Source organism: Dendrobates tinctorius, unplaced genomic scaffold (genome assembly GCF_039654945.1).
Source record: "Dendrobates tinctorius isolate UK_male_01 unplaced genomic scaffold, ASM3965494v1 ptg000046l, whole genome shotgun sequence".
NCBI lineage: Eukaryota > Metazoa > Chordata > Amphibia > Anura > Dendrobatidae > Dendrobates > Dendrobates tinctorius.
Genome location: NW_027361714.1, coordinates 59,618,838 through 59,637,886, shown reverse-complemented (window position 1 = coordinate 59,637,886; position 19,049 = coordinate 59,618,838). Strand labels below are relative to the sequence as shown.

The 19,049-nt window shown below is 45.9% G+C and overlaps 1 protein-coding gene across 2 annotated transcripts in view; it reads right to left on the bottom strand.

Annotated features, from left to right (window-relative positions):
• Positions 1–1,757: 1,757 nt before the first annotated feature.
• The window catches only part of CEP85L (centrosomal protein 85 like), a 161,243-nt gene continuing 143,951 nt past the window's right edge, over positions 1,758–19,049 (bottom strand). For both annotated transcript variants that reach the window (XM_073575933.1, XM_073575932.1), the window contains exon 13: positions 1,758–2,968. In XM_073575933.1, the coding sequence (XP_073432034.1) occupies positions 2,802–2,968 (167 nt within the window). In that variant the 3' untranslated portion in view covers positions 1,758–2,801. The remainder of the gene's footprint in view (positions 2,969–19,049) is intronic.

Here is a 19,049-nt window from a genome sequence, read left to right as displayed (position 1 = left end):
GATTCTAGTCAGGATTACGATTGTCTTAGCAGTTATTCGAGAACAGAGTGATCCTATTACCTTACAATACATTTGTGTAGCCATCATTAAAAAAAACCACCGAAACAAACATTGCTCCATGTTATACAGGTAAAAGTGGGAACGTACTGTACAACTGAAGTTATACAAAGTGGTTCTAATGAGAAGAATATGAAAACGGTATACACAGTGGCTCACGCCTGAAGAAGACCTCTCACCAGGTCAAAGTGGCGAGTTCCTATTTTATCCCCATTGCTCTACTGATTATCCAATTTTTTTAAAATTCGCCATACAGTTCCAAAAATATGGGCCATTTTAGAGATGAGCTAACGCGCTTGGATAAGACGTTATCGGAGCGCGCTCGAGTGCTAACAGAGTATCAATCTTCAGCGTGCTTGAACACTATGTTCGAGTCCCTGCGGCTGCATGTCTCACAGCTGTTCGACAGCAGGACACATGCAGGGATTGCCTAACAAAAGGAAATCCCTGCATGTGCTGGGGCTGTTGAACAGCCGTCAGACATGCAGCCGCAGGGACTCGAACATAGTATTTGAGCAAGCCGAAGACACTGTTAGCACTCGAGCGAGCTCCGATAACGTCTTATCCAAGCACGTTCGCTCATCACTCGGCATTTTGTTTGGCCCTAATTTTTTAGGATATTACTAAGAGGACATTGCTCACAAGTCAATAATGCAGAGACTCCTGGGAGGCAATTTATCTTTTAAAGAAAATAAACTAAATAAAAAGCTTAGAAGTTTGAAAATGGTTTATAGATTAAAAAAAAAAATCTGAATAATCAGGAGAGCTAATACTGGCCACTTTTCACCCGGTGACAGGTCCACTTTAAGCTACATAACTTGTAGCCATTTTTCCAGTTTTCTGTTGATCACGTATTGCACAAAGAAAGCAGACGATCTAAATGAAAAAAATAAAAAAAATGTCACCAGGTTTTAACTCCCCCCTTCTAATGCAGCATGATGTGGGCGCAGAGACCCTGCTTCCAGCAATGTAACACTAACTTTAATGGGTGCTGCATTTTTTATTAAAAACGGTTTTATCTGCTGTAGACGTACAGAGCTGAGCGCTGTATAACCCCCACGACTGATTGGCAGCTTTCTGTATATGCACAGTACATAGAAAGCTGTTAGTGGTGAGACATGGCTGAACTAGTGGTAATCTCTTGCTGATAAGACAATGATTTTATTAAAAAAAAAAAAAAAAAATGACACAAAGTAACACATCACTGGAATCAAGTTCTCTGTCTCTGCACAATGCTGCTCTCAGATGGGGTAGCAAAAACACCGTTACAGATTCCCTTTAAGAAATTGTTTGTGAAATTTGAAGAACTACCTTTGATTGTCCGTCATCCTACTTACTACACTGTTTCTGAACATTGAAGTGTCTGACAAATCCAGGATTAGTAATATTGCCCTGTAGTCAGTACGTGTACAGTCCCTTGTGTATGCTGCTTCTCTTAGGCCAAGCTGGGATTGCTGTTATAGCTTCCCAACATTTTAAGCAATCACCGATCCACAAAGATCCGAGTACTGCCATCTTTCTTTCTCCAGCCATGAATAAAGCTCCAGTCTAACTAGGCATTTCTGTGGGGGGGGGGGGGGCAGCAGTCAAAGCCCCTCTTATTAACAAATTATCTTCCTGTGAATGGGTAACTTTTAATGTGGCTAATTACCCTTAAAAGAAATACATTTCAGCATATGTATTGTTTACCTGACCAAGCCCCTTTCGTGCAAAAATATTATCAATCACCTCTGAACTGTTCTGGATGGAATATCAGAGGTTTGGATGCTAAATCTGGTAAAGTAGGTATAAGAACTAAAATAAAAAATATAACATGTAACAGCAATTACAACCTCTATGCCTATTTCCCTATGATAACACTTCCTGCTTCAGTACTGGCAGCGAAGTGCTCTTACAGGACTACTGGTGTCATAGTAACTAGATCTAGGTTTAAATATCTAATACTAAATGCTCTCAGTGCCTGGAAGACACCAAATTGTTGTATTGCAACCATAAAGAAAAGTGCACTGTTCTGTTTTATGTTTAAATCAACAAGCTGTACTACAGTGTGTTCTTCTACAGCTAGATCCTGAATGAACAAAGCGATTGCCTGGCAGTCGGGAGAGATTGTGATTACTGCACAACAGAGCAAAATTAAAATCCTACTGACCCTGCTGCTGGAAATGACTTGGAAGAGAAAGGGATTAGTTCTTAGGCCTTTAAACCACCAGAATGTAACATCGATGGAGTGTGCTTAATGGGACGGTAAAGCTTCCATTTGAAATAATGGCTTTCTTCACGTTTTGGTGGCTTTATAAATGGACTAGTTTTGCCAGGTCAATCTGTCTGAAAAAGGAACACGGCTAACATTACAGTACTGTCAACACAGGAAACTTTTGCTATTGAGAGAATATGACCGTGGTTTCGGCTACATAAAAAATGACAATAAATGTGAAACATAAAAGCGACTCCAAGATTAGCTTTGCCTTTGTCCATTATATCAAAGATCCCTAGAAAATACCAAATTGCAGCCTCCACTTTTCCAAGCACATTCACTCATGACATCTTTTTATACATTCACTGGTTTTTCATTCTTTAGTTCATTCTTTTCCGGAGTGTCCGGGGAGTAGGCTATTCCATGAAACATAGAGGAGTGGTGAAATGTGGACAAAGCACCTGAGGCGTTGTGCATAGTAATGCTCCAGTATATATGGCTCCCAGACTGAAATGTAGGTGAAGCATTTATTGTGAGATGTCTCGGTCGCTCATTGGGTGATGCAATTATCCCCCATATCCTGAGCATAGCAGTCTGACAAAGTCGTCCGCAGTTCATCAATGTCTTTTCGAAGCTGCCACACATCTGTCAGTTTCTTGGTCAGAGCCTCCGTGCTGTGACTACTGGCTTCAATTTCGTCGGAACAGGAGTTGGTGGCTGAAGAAAACAAGAGAAAACTCATTTAAAAAATTGTCAACTCCAGTTATGAGGTCTACATAGAATTGCTGTAGCCTAACTCTAAAGGCCATGCTAGGAAGTTGTGTATTGCATAGACCACCGCAATCGCAGCACTGACATCACAGGTGCAATTTCTGTCCGGAAGGTAAGCACATTTTCTTTGTCGCTATGCGGAGCACATAGGCAGTTGACCATGGGTTGTCCAGTAATGGACAACCACTTTAATGGAAAGCATTATGTTTTACCCTTGACCAGCTACTATACTGTGAATTTGACAAAAAGAGCACCCACAACCAGCTCACAAAATGGTAACCAAATTTAGATGTGAGACTCAAAAATGCCAGGGTATGAAATCTAATAGTGTGGATAGACATCCGCACTCGGTGCATCCATAAAGTCTTCCAAAAGGATGACCAGGGGATGGAGATCAAGCTACACCAATATGCATGTCTTCAGTGATTGCTCTACATGAGAAGATGTCAATATGGATTCCAACTGAAGCGGCTTAATCTCTTAGTTGCAATAATTTTATCCCTGGTTCGTTCTAAGGCAGTTTGTCAGCACAAAATGACTGTCCAAACCAAGCACAGGCACTTGGTGTACCCTTACTTAGCATGACCAAACGATTCAGGACACCTTCCAACCTACTTGTTTTCTATCTTTCACTACCCCTCTGTGGCTCCTGTACAACCCCATCTGAAAATCAAGGTGGAGGGGCACGGGGATAAATCTACAGCCAGTAAGTTGAAAGTTACCAGGGATACACTGTCCACCTGTGCTTGGTTTCAGCAGTCATTTTGTGCTGGCAAATTGTCTTTAATCAGTTTGTCCAGTCTAATATAAATGAAGCCTAGTCACTGTATTCTGAAATGTTCCTCAATGGATATACCTAGGTGTCTACATTCTTCACCATTGTCAGGACCTCTGCATTTAGTCGGTTAGCCAACTTTCTGACAACAGAACTCTCGCTTGTAATCAATTTTCTCAAATGAACATGGTCAGAAGCAGTTTTCACCAACTGTGTGTAAAAAGAAATGAATGTTTTCATTCACTGACATTTAACCCCTTAGTGACAGAGCCAATTTTGACCTTAATGATCAAGCCAATTTTTACAATTCTGACCACTGTCACTGTATGAGGTTATAGCTCTGGAACGCTAGAACGGATCCCACTGATTCTGAGAATATTTGTTGTGACATATTGTACTTCATGTTAGTGGTAAAATTTCTTCAATACGACTTGCGCTTATTTATGGGCAAAAATGGAAATTTGGCAAATTTCAAACTTTTAATTTTTGTACTCTTTAATCAGAGAGTGGTGTCACACAAAATAGTTAATAAATGACATTTCCCACATCTGCTTTACATCAGCACAATTTTGGAAACCTATTTTTTTTTTTGTTAGGACGTTATAAGTAGAGTTGAGCGACTTTTGTTTTTTTAGGGTCGCGCTTCGTTTCGTGAAACCCGACTTTTCCAAATGTCGGGTCGAGCAAGATCGTCCGACTATAGGGAAAAGTCGGGGTGGTCCCGAAACATGAAACCCAATGTAAGTCAATGGGGAATAAAAGTCGGCAGTGAGAGGAGGACAGGAAACACACCTACAGTGCCCATTTGAATGCCAAAAGCATCAATTCTTCTTACTTAAGCTTGTCAACCTTAATTAACTTCATAATACAAGTTACGCACTGAAAAATGGGGGTTATTTGGCTAAAGTTGTGGGGGGGGGGGAGGGCTGGCTGCAGGTTTTCATGTGCCCTGGGCGAAAGAGCGCCCCTTTAACACATATCACAACTCATCATGCTCCGATACGGCAGAGAAATAGCGGTATAGTACAATGAAAAATACTTCACTTTTTACATCTCATGACGAGGCCCATCTATTTCTCCATACAGAATCATTGGTCCCATATAATGTTTGAAACAGTATATGATGAGCTCCACATAATGCTACAGTATATGTTGGTCCCCATGGATGAAGCTCCACTGTCTTATGGGCCCAAATAATGCTCCAAACATAATGGGCCCCATTTCTAATGCTCTAGTGTATAATGGGCCCTGTAAATGCTGCTCCAGTGTCTGATGTCCACCTTTGGAATGTTCCAGTGTATGGTGGGCCCCATCTATCATTCTCCAGAGTATAGTGCTCCCCAAAAATTGCTGTCCCAACATTGAAAACAATCAAATAAGTCTCCTCGCTAGGGAATCCCTGTACTTGTCTGGACTCCTCGTCGTCCCCATCTTCCATCTCACTGCACAGTATTTCAACTTTGCAAGTGCTGTGATCCTGAGCAAGCAGGGGGGGGCCACTCGTTGGCGACGGCACTGGCACAGGGCCCCTGATAGTACGGTGGTGTGTCTGATGGCGGGTGGGCCGAACCTGCACTTTCATCTGCAGCTTCCTCTTTGTCACCGTGTAAGATGGAACTGTATATGGGAAGGGAAACCTGAGTTTCATCAGGGTCAGATTCAGGTCGTGTAGCGTGCGAGGGGAATGTAGTGGTCTGGGTCAATGTACCAGCAGATTCATCGAGCAGTGGCTGGGCATCAGTGCACTTGTGTCGCCCCCAGGAGTACGGTCGCCACAGTGGCATTACCTTCTTCCTAGGGAGTGTGATGTCATGCTTGGGAGCAACGAACGATCTCTCTAGCAGGTTAACTGATTGGGCGGCGTTATTCCCACGAGTCATGACCCTCCAAACAGCGTTCATGAAGGCAAAGTGTTTGTTTTACGTGGGCAGTATGGTTGCAAAGCTGAACCTTAAAGGAATGTCCAGAAGGGCACCACCAGGAGTGGAGCCTACGGTTAAATTCGACTCCACCTGGGAAACCTCAACCATGCCAGCTACAGAACAGATGCACACATTGCAAGCTTAATTCCGTTAACGAACGAGACTCAGTCATGCCCCGCGGTCCGAGTCCGGCTTACTAGAGGGACACGTGAGGCTCTGGCACATGAGATTGGCCAATAACTGGTGTGTCATGCCCTTACATGTCCGTGGCTGCATGTGCGCTACACTGAAAAGACCAGCGTTTGTCGCTTACAGGTGCAGATAACCCGCTGAACAACGTTAGTGATGGGGATCACTGATTACAATTATTACCCGCGAACAATGATTTCCCAGTAAGTGCAGGTCAACCGCAGTTCCGGAATTAGGCCTAACCGTTATTCCTGAAAAAATGAAAAACTTACGTGTGCAAATCACAGGTGCTGTAGCTTGCTTAACAGCTCGCCAGCCGTTCTCACGCCCAGTATGGATTACACGTGATTGCACAAAGGTTAGAAAGGGTACCGTTTCCCCGGATAACATGTATGGATAGCGTACACATTCAAAATATATATCTATACATCAGGAGGCAGGCTCAGACGGTGTTAGGCCCAGTATGGATTGCACGTGATTGCACAAAGGTTAGAAAGGGTACCGTTTCCCCGGATAACATGTATGGATAGCGTACACATTCAAAATATATGTCTCTACATCAGGAGGCAGGCTCAGACGGTGTTAGGCCCAGTATGGATTGCACGTGATTGCACAAAGGTTAGAAAGGGTACCGTATCCCCAGATAACATGTATGGATAGCGTACACATTCAAAATATATGTCTATACATCAGGAGGCAGGCTCAGACGGTGTTAGGCCCAGTATGGATTGCACGTGATTGCACAAAGGTTAGAAAGGGTACCGTATCCCCAGATAACATGTATGGATAGCGTACACATTCAAAATATATGTCTATACATCAGGAGGCAGGCTCAGACGGTGTTAGGCCCAGTATGGATTGCACGTGATTGCACAAAGGTTAGAAAGGGTAGCGTTTCCCCGGATAACATGTATGGATAGCGTACACATTCAAAATATATGTCTATACATCAGGAGGCAGGCTCAGACGGTGTTAGGCCCAGTATGGATTGCACGTGATTGCACAAAGGTTAGAAAGGGTACCGTTTCCCCGGATAACATGTATGGATAGCGTACACATTCAAAATATATGTCTATACATCAGGAGGCAGGCTCAGACGGTGTTAGGCCCAGTATGGATTGCACGTGATTGCACAAATGTTAGAAAGGGTACCGTATCCCCAGATAACATGTATGGATAGCGTACACATTCAAAATATATGTCTATACATCAGGAGGCAGGCTCAGACGGTGTTAGGCCCAGTATGGATTGCACGTGATTGCACAAAGGTTAGAAAGGGTACCGTTTCCCCGGATAACATGTATGGATAGCGTACACATTCAAAATATATGTCTATACATCAGGAGGCAGGCTCAGACGGTGTTAGGCCCAGTATGGATTGCACGTGATTGCACAAAGGTTAAAAAGGGTACCGTATCCCCAGATAACATGTATGGATAGCGTACACATTCAAAATATATGTCTATACATCAGGAGGCAGGCTCAGACGGTGTCAGGCACAGTATGGATTTGACGGCCCAGATTACACAGAGGAGGAGCAGGGAGAGGTAAAGATTGCAAATGCTGGGGCCCTGCCCAAGCAAGGGGGGCCCACTCGTGGGCGTCGGTACTGGCACTGGGCCCCTCATAGTACGGTGGTGTGTCTGACGGTGGGTGTGCACCACCACCGTCAGAGACACTTGATTGCACTATGAAGGACCCTGTGCCAGTGCCCGCGCCCAAGAGTCGGCCTACCCACCTGTCCAGGGCAACGGCACTCGCACGGTGTCGTGCGCTAGGTGGTGACCGCGGCCATGGGGGGGGAGGCAGCACAGTTAGGGAGTTTTAGAAAGTGGCATATGTTGATGTTGGACATTCAGCTGATGCAAAAGGTGAAAAAGGTCAAGCCGCAGGAAGAGGTGGACCAAAGCAAGCCATTTTTCTGTCACCCTATGTGTCATCAGGGGAAGGTGGGACAAAATCCTTGGAAACCCATGCGTGGTTCATTTTAATGAAGGTTAGATCATCCACATTTTGGGTTGACAGACGGGTCCTTTTTTCTGTCAGGATTGATCCAGCTGCACTGAAGACTCTTTCCGATAGCACACTTGCAGCTGGGCAAGCGAGCTCCTGTAAGGCATACTGGGCCAATTCAGGCCAGGTGTCCAGTTTAGCGGTCCAATAGTCAAAGAGGAATGACCTGTGTGGGAGAACATCGATATGGGAGGAAAAGTAGTTTGTAACCATAGTTGACAACTGCTGTCTCCTGTCACTTTCCATTGATGCAGTATTACCAGTTGTGTGAGCGGTACTTGAAAAATCAGTCCACAACATTGTCATGAAACCCCTGTCTCCAATGCCACTTCTGCTGTGTGCACCACGAACACCTCTGCCAAGCTTCCCCCGGCCCGTACGGCTCGTGTGAGAACCATCACCGCTGCTGTGTGCTGGGAATGCCTCAAGCAACCGATTTACCAGAGTTGCTTGTTTATTAGCCAATATTAGGTCAAGGTTCTCCTGTGGCATGATGTTTTGTAATTTGCCTTTATAGCGTGGATCCAGGATGCTGGCCAACCAGTAGTCGTCATTGTTCATCATTTTGGCAATGCGGGGGTCCCTTTTTAGGATCCGCAAGGCATAATCTGACATGTGGGCCAATGTTCCCGGTGTCAATGATGCACTGCGAGTGCTGGGTGGAGGAGCACTTTCTGGCAAATCCACATCCCTCCAGTCACGCACAAACCCTGTACCAGACCTTGCCACGCCAACATTTTCACTTGCCCCACGAGATGCATCCTCCTCCCCTAAGTAATCATCCCCATCATCCTCCTCCTCCTCCTCTTCTTCCTCCACCTTGTCCAGGAGAGGTCCCTGAGCAGACAATGGCTGAATGTCATCAAGGATTCCCTCCTCCTCTTCCTCCTCATCAACATTGGCTGCAGACGCCTGCTCCTTAAGGTGCGTCAAAGTTTGCATGAGCAGACGCATAAGTGGGATGCTCATGCTTAGGATGGCGTCGTCTGCGCTTACCAGCCGTGTGCATTCCTCAAAACACTGAAGGACTTTACAGAGGTCTTTCAGCTTCGACCACTGCACACCTGTCAACTCCATGTCTGCTCTCAAAGTGCCTGGCCGTGTATCCTCCCACAAATGCATTATGGCCTGCCTCTGCTCGCACAGCCGCTCCACCATGTGCAGGGTGGAGTTCCACCTTGTTGCAATGTCGATAATGAGGCGGTGGTTGGGAAGGTGGAGCAATCGCTGCAGCTTCTGCATACGAACGGAGTGTACAGGCGACCGGCGGATGTGCGCGCACAGTCTTCGCACCTTCTGGAGCAGGGCTGTTAACTCCGGATAATTTTTGAGGAAGCACTGCACCACCAGGTTCAAGGTGTGAGCCAAGCAAGGTATATGGCTGAGTTTTGAAAGGGCTATGGCTGCCACAAAATTACGGCCGTTATCACTAACTACCTTGCCTGCCTCAAGATGTACACTGCCCAGCCATGACTCAGTTTGTCGCTTCAAGTACTCGGCCAGCACCTCGGCGGTGTGTCTGTTGCCCAAACACATCATCTGCAACACAGCCTGCTGACGCTTTCCACTAGCTGCTCGATAGGGGGACACATCGTGTGCAACAGTGGCAGCTGCAGATGGAGTGCTCGTACGACTGCGCTCTGTGGACGAGCTTTCGCTTCTGGAGGAGGAGGAGGAGGAGGGTCGAACGCCTACAGCCAACTGTTTCCTATACCGTTGGCTAGGCAGCACTGTCCCACCACCACTGTCCCCTGTGGACCCTGCATCCACCACATTAACCCAGTGCGCAGTGATGGACACGTAACGGCCCTGGCCATGCCGACTGGACCATGCATCAGTTGTGAGGTGCACCTTTCCGCTCACTGACTGCTTGAGTGCATGGACAATGCGGTCTTTCACATGATGGTGGAGGGCTGGGATGGCTTTGCGAGAGAAGTGGCGACTGGGTAGGTCATAGCGTGGTACTGCATAGGCCATGAGTTCGCGGAAAGCTGTGCTTTCCACCAACCGAAAGGGCATCATCTCAAATGAGATTAGGTTGGCAATGTGGGCGTTCAAACCCAGTGTACGCGGATGAGAGACTGAGTACTTTCTTGACCTACTCATAGTGTCTGGGAGGGTGAGCTGGACTTGAGAGCTGCATATGGTGGAAGTAGCGGTGGACAGGGCGGACTGAGAGAGGGTTGATGATGGTGATGGAGTTGGTGTTCTTTCTGATGGCCTAGAATCAGTCTTTCGTTGATATAACAGTGGGATTCCCTGACTGCTGTGGCCTTGCAACGACACCTCAACATTTGCTGCTGTGCTAACCGGTGGGCTTACAGTGGGGGAAACAATGTAGCGTTGCTGACTACCTTCGTTGTGATCAGTTGCACATGTGGCACTTGAGGTTTGGTGTTGTGTCCACGCTTGCAAGTGCATGCTGGTTAAATGTCTAAGCATGCAACTGGTATTCAAATTTTTCAGATTTTTCCCTCGGCTAAAGGTCTTTGCGCACTTCTTACAGATAACCTTGGCCTGATCATGAGGATTTTGGTCAAAAAAGTGCCACACTGCACTCTTCCTACTTTGGCAGACATTTTGCAGCCTAGCACGCTGTGATCTTTTGACCCTCTGGACAAGCTGTCCAGCAACTCTTTTGATGCTTGGAACCTATCTTTGGAGTGCTCCGGGCCTGCCAGATAACAGCTGTTGCGATGTCGATGTCTGCTGTGGATGCTCCTCATCTGAGCTATTGGAAGCAGCACCCTCTTCCCCCAATGGATGCCAATCTGGGTCAACAACTGGGTCATCCATCACCTCCTCTTCTATGTCATGTGCACCTTCCTCTGTGTCACCGTGTATGGTGGTATAGTGTGCGGGAAGGGGCACCTGAGTCTCATCAGGGTCAGAATCTGGCTCTGTACACTGCGAGGACAATGTAGTGCTCTGAGTGAATGTACCAGCAGAATCATCCATCAGCGGCTGTGCATCAGTGCACTCCATGTCAGATTCATCTTGGCCTGGGTAATTCACCATTTGACTTGATAATCCAGGCATGGTATGTGAAAACAGCTCCATGGAGTAATCAGTAGTATGGCCTGCGTCATCCTTCAATCTTGGTTGGGGTGAAGGACACAAGGAAAGGTGTGGTTCATGAACATGAGCCTCCAATGACGACTCAGTGCTTTTACTTTTTACAACTGAAGAAGAGGAGGCGATAGAGCTGGAGGCTGAGTCAGCAATGTAAGACAAAACTTTTTCCTGATGCTCTGGCTTTAAAAGCGGTTTGCCAACTCCTAGAAAACTAAGCGTTCGAGGCCTTATGTAGCCAGACGATGACGCAGGCTCAACAACTCCTGCATTCGGTCCTATTTTGCTCTTGCCACTACCATCAGATCTATCACCAACACCATCATTACCAGCTGCCAACCCCCGCCCAATTCCACGGCCTCTTCCACCAGCCTTTCTCATTTTTGGTAGAAATGTAGACAAAATCCAACAAACTATATAGTAATGTAAAACAAGGTACAAGGTGTCTATAGGACAGGGGAGATTTTGAATTTCTGCAGACACTTGTGGACACTGGACACTTTTGGATTGTGTGAGGCCCACTGATATCTGAGCGCTATGTCACAGGCTCGATGGCACAGCTGTGACAAAAGTGACGAGAGGATAAGGGAGATTTTGAATTTCTGCAGACACTTGTGGACACTGGACACTTTTGGATTGTGTGAGGGCCAATGAATATCTGAGCGCTATGTGACAGGCTCGATGGCACAGCTGTGACAAAAGTGACTAGAGGATAAGGGAGATTTTGAATTTCTGCACACACTTGTGGACACTGGACACTTTTGGATTGTGTGAGGCCCAATGAATATCTGAGCGCTATGTGACAGGCTCGATGGCACAGCTGTGACCAAAGTGACTAGAGGATAAGGGAGATTTTGAATTTCTGCAGACACTTGTGGACACTGGACACTTTTGGATTGTGTGAGGCCCACTGATATCTGAGCGCTATGTCACAGGCTCGATGGCACAGCTGTGACAAAAGTGACGAGAGGATAAGGGAGATTTTGAATTTCTGCACACACTTGTGGACACTGGACACTTTTGGATTGTGTGAGACCCAATGAATATCTGAGCGCTATGTGACAGGCTCGATGGCACAGCTGTGACCAAAGTGACTAGAGGATAAGGGAGATTTTGAATTTCTGCACACACTTGTGGACACTGGACACTTTTGGATTGTGTGAGGCCCAATGAATATCTGAGCGCTATGTGACAGGCTCGATGGCACAGCTGTGACCAAAGTGACTAGAGGATAAGGGAGATTTTGAATTTCTGCACACACTTGTGGACACTGGACACTTTTGGATTGTGTGAGGCCCAATGAATATCTGAGCGCTATGTGACAGGCTCGATGGCACAGCTGTGACCAAAGTGACTAGAGGATAAGGGAGATTGGATTGCTTTTAAAAAAGCAGTTTGCAGAGCAGTGGGTAAACAGCAATGCCAGCCTGTCAGGAAGCCTTAAAAGGCAGCCCAACAACCAACACCACTGATACACCACAATATAGCCTCCCCTTGCACTGCACACACAGTGACTGGTGTGTTGTGCAGGCCAAATCGCTAGCAGCAGAAGCAGTTTTTTTTTCTTCTCAGCAGGACAAAAAAAAAAAAAATTGGGATTGCTTTTAAAAAAGCAGTTTGCGGAGCAGTGGGTAAACAGCAATGCAGGAATGTCAGGAAGCCTTAGAAGGCAGCCCAACAACTAACACCACTGATACACCACTATATAGCCTCCCCTTGCACTGCACACACAGTGACTGGTGTGTTGTACAGGTCAAATCGCTAGCAGCAGAAGCAGTGTTTTTTTCTTCTCAGCAGGACAAAAAAAAAAAAATTGGGATTGCTTTTAAAAAAGCAGTTTGCGGAGCAGTGGGTAAACAGCAATGCAGGAATGTCAGGAAGCCTTAGAAGGCAGCTCAACAACCAACACCACTGATACACCACTATATAGCCTCCCCTTGCACTGCACACACAGTGACTGGTGTGTTGTGCAGGCCAAATCGCTAGCAGCAGAAGCAGTTTTTTTGTCTTCTTCCCTGCCTAACGCTCTCCCTACAGAATCAGCAGCAACCTCTCCCTATACTGAGATCGGCATAAGTAAGATGGCGGTCGGCATGCACGCCCTTTTATACCCCCTGTGACGCCCACCAAAGCAAGCCAATCACTTGCATGCCCTTCTGAAAGATGGTGGTGACCCCTGCCTATGTCATCACGTTGCCCACAGTGTCCGTGGATCCTGATTGGCTGAAAAAGAGCGCAAAACAAACTTTTGAAACGCGACTTTGGCGCATAAGTCGCCGACCTCGTGGCCGACCTCATCCTAGGGTCGGGTTTCGTTTCATGAAACCCGACTTTGCCAAAAGTCGGCGACTTTTGAAATTTTTCGACCCGTTTCGCTCAACTCTAGTTATAAGGGTTAAAAGATGACCAACAATTTCTCATTTTTCTAACAAAATTTACAAAACTTCGGGGGTTCAATTGACAGAAAATACCATATATACTTGTGTATAAGCCGACCCGAGTATAAGCCAAGGCAACTAATTTTGCCACGAAAAACTGGGAAAACTTATTGACTCGAGCATAAGCCGGGTATGCATTGAACCCTCATCCCTATCCTGGTATGCATGGTTCCCCATCCTTGTCTGCGTGGCTCCTCATCCCCATCCTTGTCTGCGTGGCTCCTCATCCCCATCCTTGTCTGCGTGGCTCCTCATCCCCATCCTTGTCTGCGTGGCTCCTCATCCCCATCCTTGTCTGCGTGGCTCCTCATCCCCATCCTTGTCTGCGTGGCTCCTCATCCCCATCCTTGTCTGCGTGGCTCCTCATCCCCATCCTTGCATCCATGGCTCCTCATCCCTATCCTTGCATGCATGGCTCCTCATCACTATCCTAGTATGCGTGTCTCCTCATCCCTATCCTTGTATGTATGTTTCCTCATCCCTATCCTTGTATGCGTGGCCCCCCATGAGAAAAACATAAAAACATGGATTTTTGTGATAACTCACCGTAAAATCCTTTTCTCCGAGACGCTCATTGGGGGACACAGATACTGTGGGTGTATGCTTCTGCCGCTAGGAGGCTGACACTAAGTGAAAAAAAGAGGTTAGCTCCTCCTCCGTCGTATACACCCTCGCCCCTATTGCGGGCGGAACTCAGTTTGGTGCCAAAGCAGTAGGAGGACAACAAAATCAGCCTTAATACAGGTAAAACATGTCCAGAAAAGGACCACCCTTATATCACATAAATAAATGCGTATTAGCTAAACAAAAAACAGAGCCAACTGGCTAATAGGGTGGGTGCTGTGTCCCCCAATGAGCGTCTCGGAGAAAAGGATTTTACGGTGAGTTTTCACAAAAATCCATGTTTCTCCTTCACCTCATTGGGGGACACAGATACTGTGGGACGTCCTAAAGCAGTCCCTGGGTGGGAGAATTGACTCACCGATCCAAGCTACATGCACCTCTTGTTTAAAAGGTGCGCCACGGCTGCTTGGAGAATCCTTCTACCCAGGCTCGCATACGCCGATGCCAGAGCATGGATATTATAATGCTTGATAAATTTGTGCAGGCTGGACCAGGTTGCTGCCTTGCAAATCTGTTCCGTCGAAGCATGGTGCCGAAGCGCCCACTGCCCGGGTAGAGTGTCTTCTGATCCCTGCTGGAATCGGCGTGCCTTTAATGCGGTAGGACTCCTGAATAGTCAAACGAATCCATCTGGCTATAGTCGATTTTGAGGCAGCGAGTCCCTTCCTTCACCCTTCGGGGAGCATGAACAGCGTGTCTGTCTGACGAAAGGGTGCCGTCCGCGACACGTACCTCCGGAGGGCTCTTACCAGGTCTAACGTGTGAAGAGCCTTTTCCACACGGTGCACCGGTGCTGGACAAAATGAAGGCAAAACAACCTCTTCATTAATGTGAAAAGAGGACACGACTTTCAGCAGAAAAGGAGGGGCTGGTCTGAGGACCACCTTATCCTTATGGAAAGTGAGGAACGGAGCTCGGCAGGATAGGGCCGCCAGCTCTGAAGCCCGCCTGATGGAAGTGATGGCCACTAGGAACACCATTTTCCAGGAAAGGTACCTCAAAGAGATATCCTGAAGTGGTTCAAATGGAGCTTCCTGCAGAACACTTAGGACCATGTTAAGGTCCCAGGTGTCCATAGGCGCCTTATAGGGAGGTACCAAGTGGGAGACTCCCTGAATGAAAAGTCTTCACCTGCAAATTGGTAGCAATTCTGCGCTGGAACAGGATGGATAAGGTCGATATTTGTCTCGAGGGAACTTGGGGCAAAGCCCGAGTCTAATGCTCTACCGACTGAGCTATCCAGGCTCTCTAAGCCCGACTGGAGAAAAGCCAAGATGTTGGGGGATCAAGAATCTCAGCGGAGAAACACAGCGGCCTCGACACCAAGCAAAGAACACCTTCCAGGTGTGGTGGTAAATTCGTGCTGAAGCAGGCTTCCGGGCGCTAATCATTGTAGCGACCACCTCGCTCCTGAACCCTGCCTGGGTTAGAATCCAAGATTCAACGGCCATGCCGTCAAACACAGGGTCCCTGTGTTTGGGTGGCAAATCGATCCTTGAGACAGTAGATCTGGGCGCTCTGGCAGGCGCCAAGGAACGTCGGCGAGCAGCTGCATTAGATCTGCGTCCCACGCTCGACGGGGCCAGTCTGGGGCCAGCAGAATCGCCGGCACCCCTTCCGTCTTGATCTTTTTGATGACTCTCGGAAGTAGTGGCAGTGGGGGAAATAGATATGGGAGGTGAAACTGGTTCCATGGCAGAATCAACGAGTCCACCGGGAATGCCTGCGGGTCCCTGGCCTGAGCGACATATGCGGGCAACTTGGCATTCACTCTGGAAGCCATCAGGTCCACATCCGGAGCTCCCCACAGTTGACAAATCTGCTGAAAAACTTTGGGACAGTTGTTCACCTGCAGAATAAGATTCTGCAGGTGAACAACTGGCTACGTCGATGGTGCCGTCAGCAACGATTTGGAATTATGGATCACGGAGTGAATTACCTTTACAATGGACTACTTGCTAGAGATGGGGTGCACCTTACGAAGACTGGAAAACATGTATTTGGAAGTCGCCTTGCTACACTTGTAAAGAGAGCTTTAAACTAGAACAACGTGGGAAGGGAAGCAAAAGACCAGAAAAAGTCACACACCTGACAAATGCTATTAAGAACTCTGCTATTAGAAGTAGAAAGGAAGAACAAAGACAAAAGAATCTAATTAATAAAAATATTGGAGAAAGAGAAACCAATCACAAACTAAAATGTTTCTATACTAATCCACAAAGCATGGGCAACAAACAAGGAGAATTGGAACTACTAACACAGGAAAAGAAATATGATGTCATTGGAATCACTGAAACTTGGTGGGACAATACACATGATTGGAATACAAGACTAGAAGGATACAACTTATTTGCAAGAAACAGACTTGATAAACGAGGAGGAGGTGTCGCATTGTATGTTAGAAACGTGTATATCTGCACAGAGATTGAAGCTTCAGAGACTGGGAGTTCTGTGGAAACTGTTTGGGTAAGAATACAAGGACAGAACAATGGAAAGGACACCATTGTAGGCATTTACTACAGGCCGCCTGTGCAAGCTGAAGATATGGATGAACTCTTTATGCATCAAATGGCCAAGTTCTCCAAAAAATATGACATAGTTGTCATGGGAGATTTCAACTATCCAGACATTTGTTGGGAATCTCTCTCAGGCAAAACTAACAGGTCAAGGAAATTCTTATCCTCTCTTGCTGACAACTTTATCTTCCAAAAGGTAGGGGAGAAAACAAGGGGAACTGCTACCTTGGATCTAATCCTCATAAACAGGGAGGAAATGGTTGAGGAGGTAAAAGTGGCTGGGACCCTAGGAGGTAGCGACCATGCTATTTTAGAATTTTGGATAACTAGAGGAGGAAGACCTGTGAAGACTCAGACGTCAAGGTTAGATTTCAGAAAGGCAGATTTTAAGGGACTCAAAGAAAATTGGAGGGATCCAATGGCTGGATATCCTTAAGGACCAAAATGTCCAGGAAGGATGGGAAATCTTGAAAAATGAAATTATCAAAGCACAATTGTTAACAATTCCGAAAAGAGGGAAGAATAGGAAGCATTTAAGGAAGCCAGGATGGATGAACACAGAACTTAAGCACATGCTAAAAAGGAAGAAAAAAATGTTTATAAAATGGAAAGAGGGAGGCATATCTAAAGAAGAATATAATGCTGTCTGCAGAACCTGCAGGGCACAAATCAGATTATCTAAAGCTGACAATGAATTGAGGCTTGCAAGAGATGTCAAAAGCAATAATAAAGGATTTTGGGGATATGTCAAAAGTAAAAGAAAAGTCAAAGATGCTATAGGATTTTTACAGGATGAAAATGATGAAATGGTAAGACAGGATGTTGAGAAGGCCGAACTTTTAAATTCCTATTTTGCATCTGTTTTCTCTCAGAAAGGAAATGTAACATCAACTGTTCTTCACTGTCCTATTAAGGGAATAGAAGAATCCAGGATATCTATAAACAGAAAGATAGTGAGGAAACACTTAGCTAACCTATATGAATTCAAGTCTCCAGGTCCAGATGAATTACACCCCAGAGTACTGAAGGAGATAGCAGAAGAAATTTTTGAACCCCTCTCCATAATCTTTGAAAATTCTTGGAGAACAGGAGAAGTCCCAGAAGACTGGAGCAGAGCAAATGTTGTTCCTATCTTCAAAAAGGGGAAGAAGGTGGACCCAGGCAACTATAGGCCGGTGAGTCTGACTTCTATACCAGGAAAGATCTTTGAACAAATTATTAAACATGTATGTCAGTACCTGGATAAGAATGAAGTGATTAAACAGAGTCAGCATGGGTTTGTAACTAATAAGTCATGTCAGACTAACTTATGACGGAATCACTGATTGGGTGGATCAAGGAAATTCTGTAGATTTAGTATATCTTGACTTCAGCAAAGCATTTGACAAAGTATCTCATACAATCCTTATTGAAAAAATGACTAAGTATGGAATGGACAAGGCAACTGTTAGGTGGATTCATAACTGGCTTAGTGATCGGACCCAAAGAGTGGTCGTAAATGGCTGCACATCCAGTTGGAAGAATGTCTCAAGTGGGGTACCACAGGGCTCTGTCCTGGGCCCTGTGTTGTTCAACATCTTTATCAACGATTTAGATGAAGGAATTGAGGGTAAACTGATTAAATTTGCTGTTGACACAAAGCTAGGAGGGATAGTTAATACTAGAGAAGAGAGAGAGAGGATTCAAAAAGATATAAATAAACTGGAGAAGTGGGCAGCAACTAACAGAATGGTTTTTAACAGGGAAAAATGCAAAGTACTACATCTGGGCAATAAAAATGAAAAAAGCATATACAGAATGGGAGGAATAGGGCTAAGCAACAGCACATGTGAAAAAGACTTGGGTATACTAATAGATCACAGACTGAATATGAGTCAACAGTGTGATGCAGCAGCAAAAAAGGCAAATGCAATTCTAGGATGTATTAACAGAAGCATACAGTCTAGATCACGTGAAGTCATTATTTCCCTCTACTCCTCTTTGGTCAGACCTCATCTGGAATATTGTGTCCAGTTTTGGGCACCACATTTTAAAAAAGACATCAACAAACTGGAGCAAGTTCAGAAAAGAGCGACCAGAATGGTGACCGGTCTGCAAACCCTGTCTTATGAGGAAAAGTTGCAGGATTTGGGAATGTTTAGTTTGCAAAAGAGAAGACTGAGAGGAGACTTAATAGCTGTCTACAAATATCTAAAGGGCTGTCACATTGTAGAAGGATCATCTTTATTTTCATTTGCACAAGGAAAGACTAGACGTAATGGGATGAAACTGAATGGGAGGAGACACAGATTAGATATTAGAAAAACTTTTTGACAGTTAGAGTGATCAATGAGTGGAACAAGCTGCCACGAGAAGTAGTGAGTTCTCCTTCAATGGAAGTCTTCAAACAGAGGCTGGACAGACATCTGACTGGGATGATTTAGCGAATCCTGCTTTGAGCAGGGGGTTGGACCAGATGGCCCAGGATGTCCCTTCCAA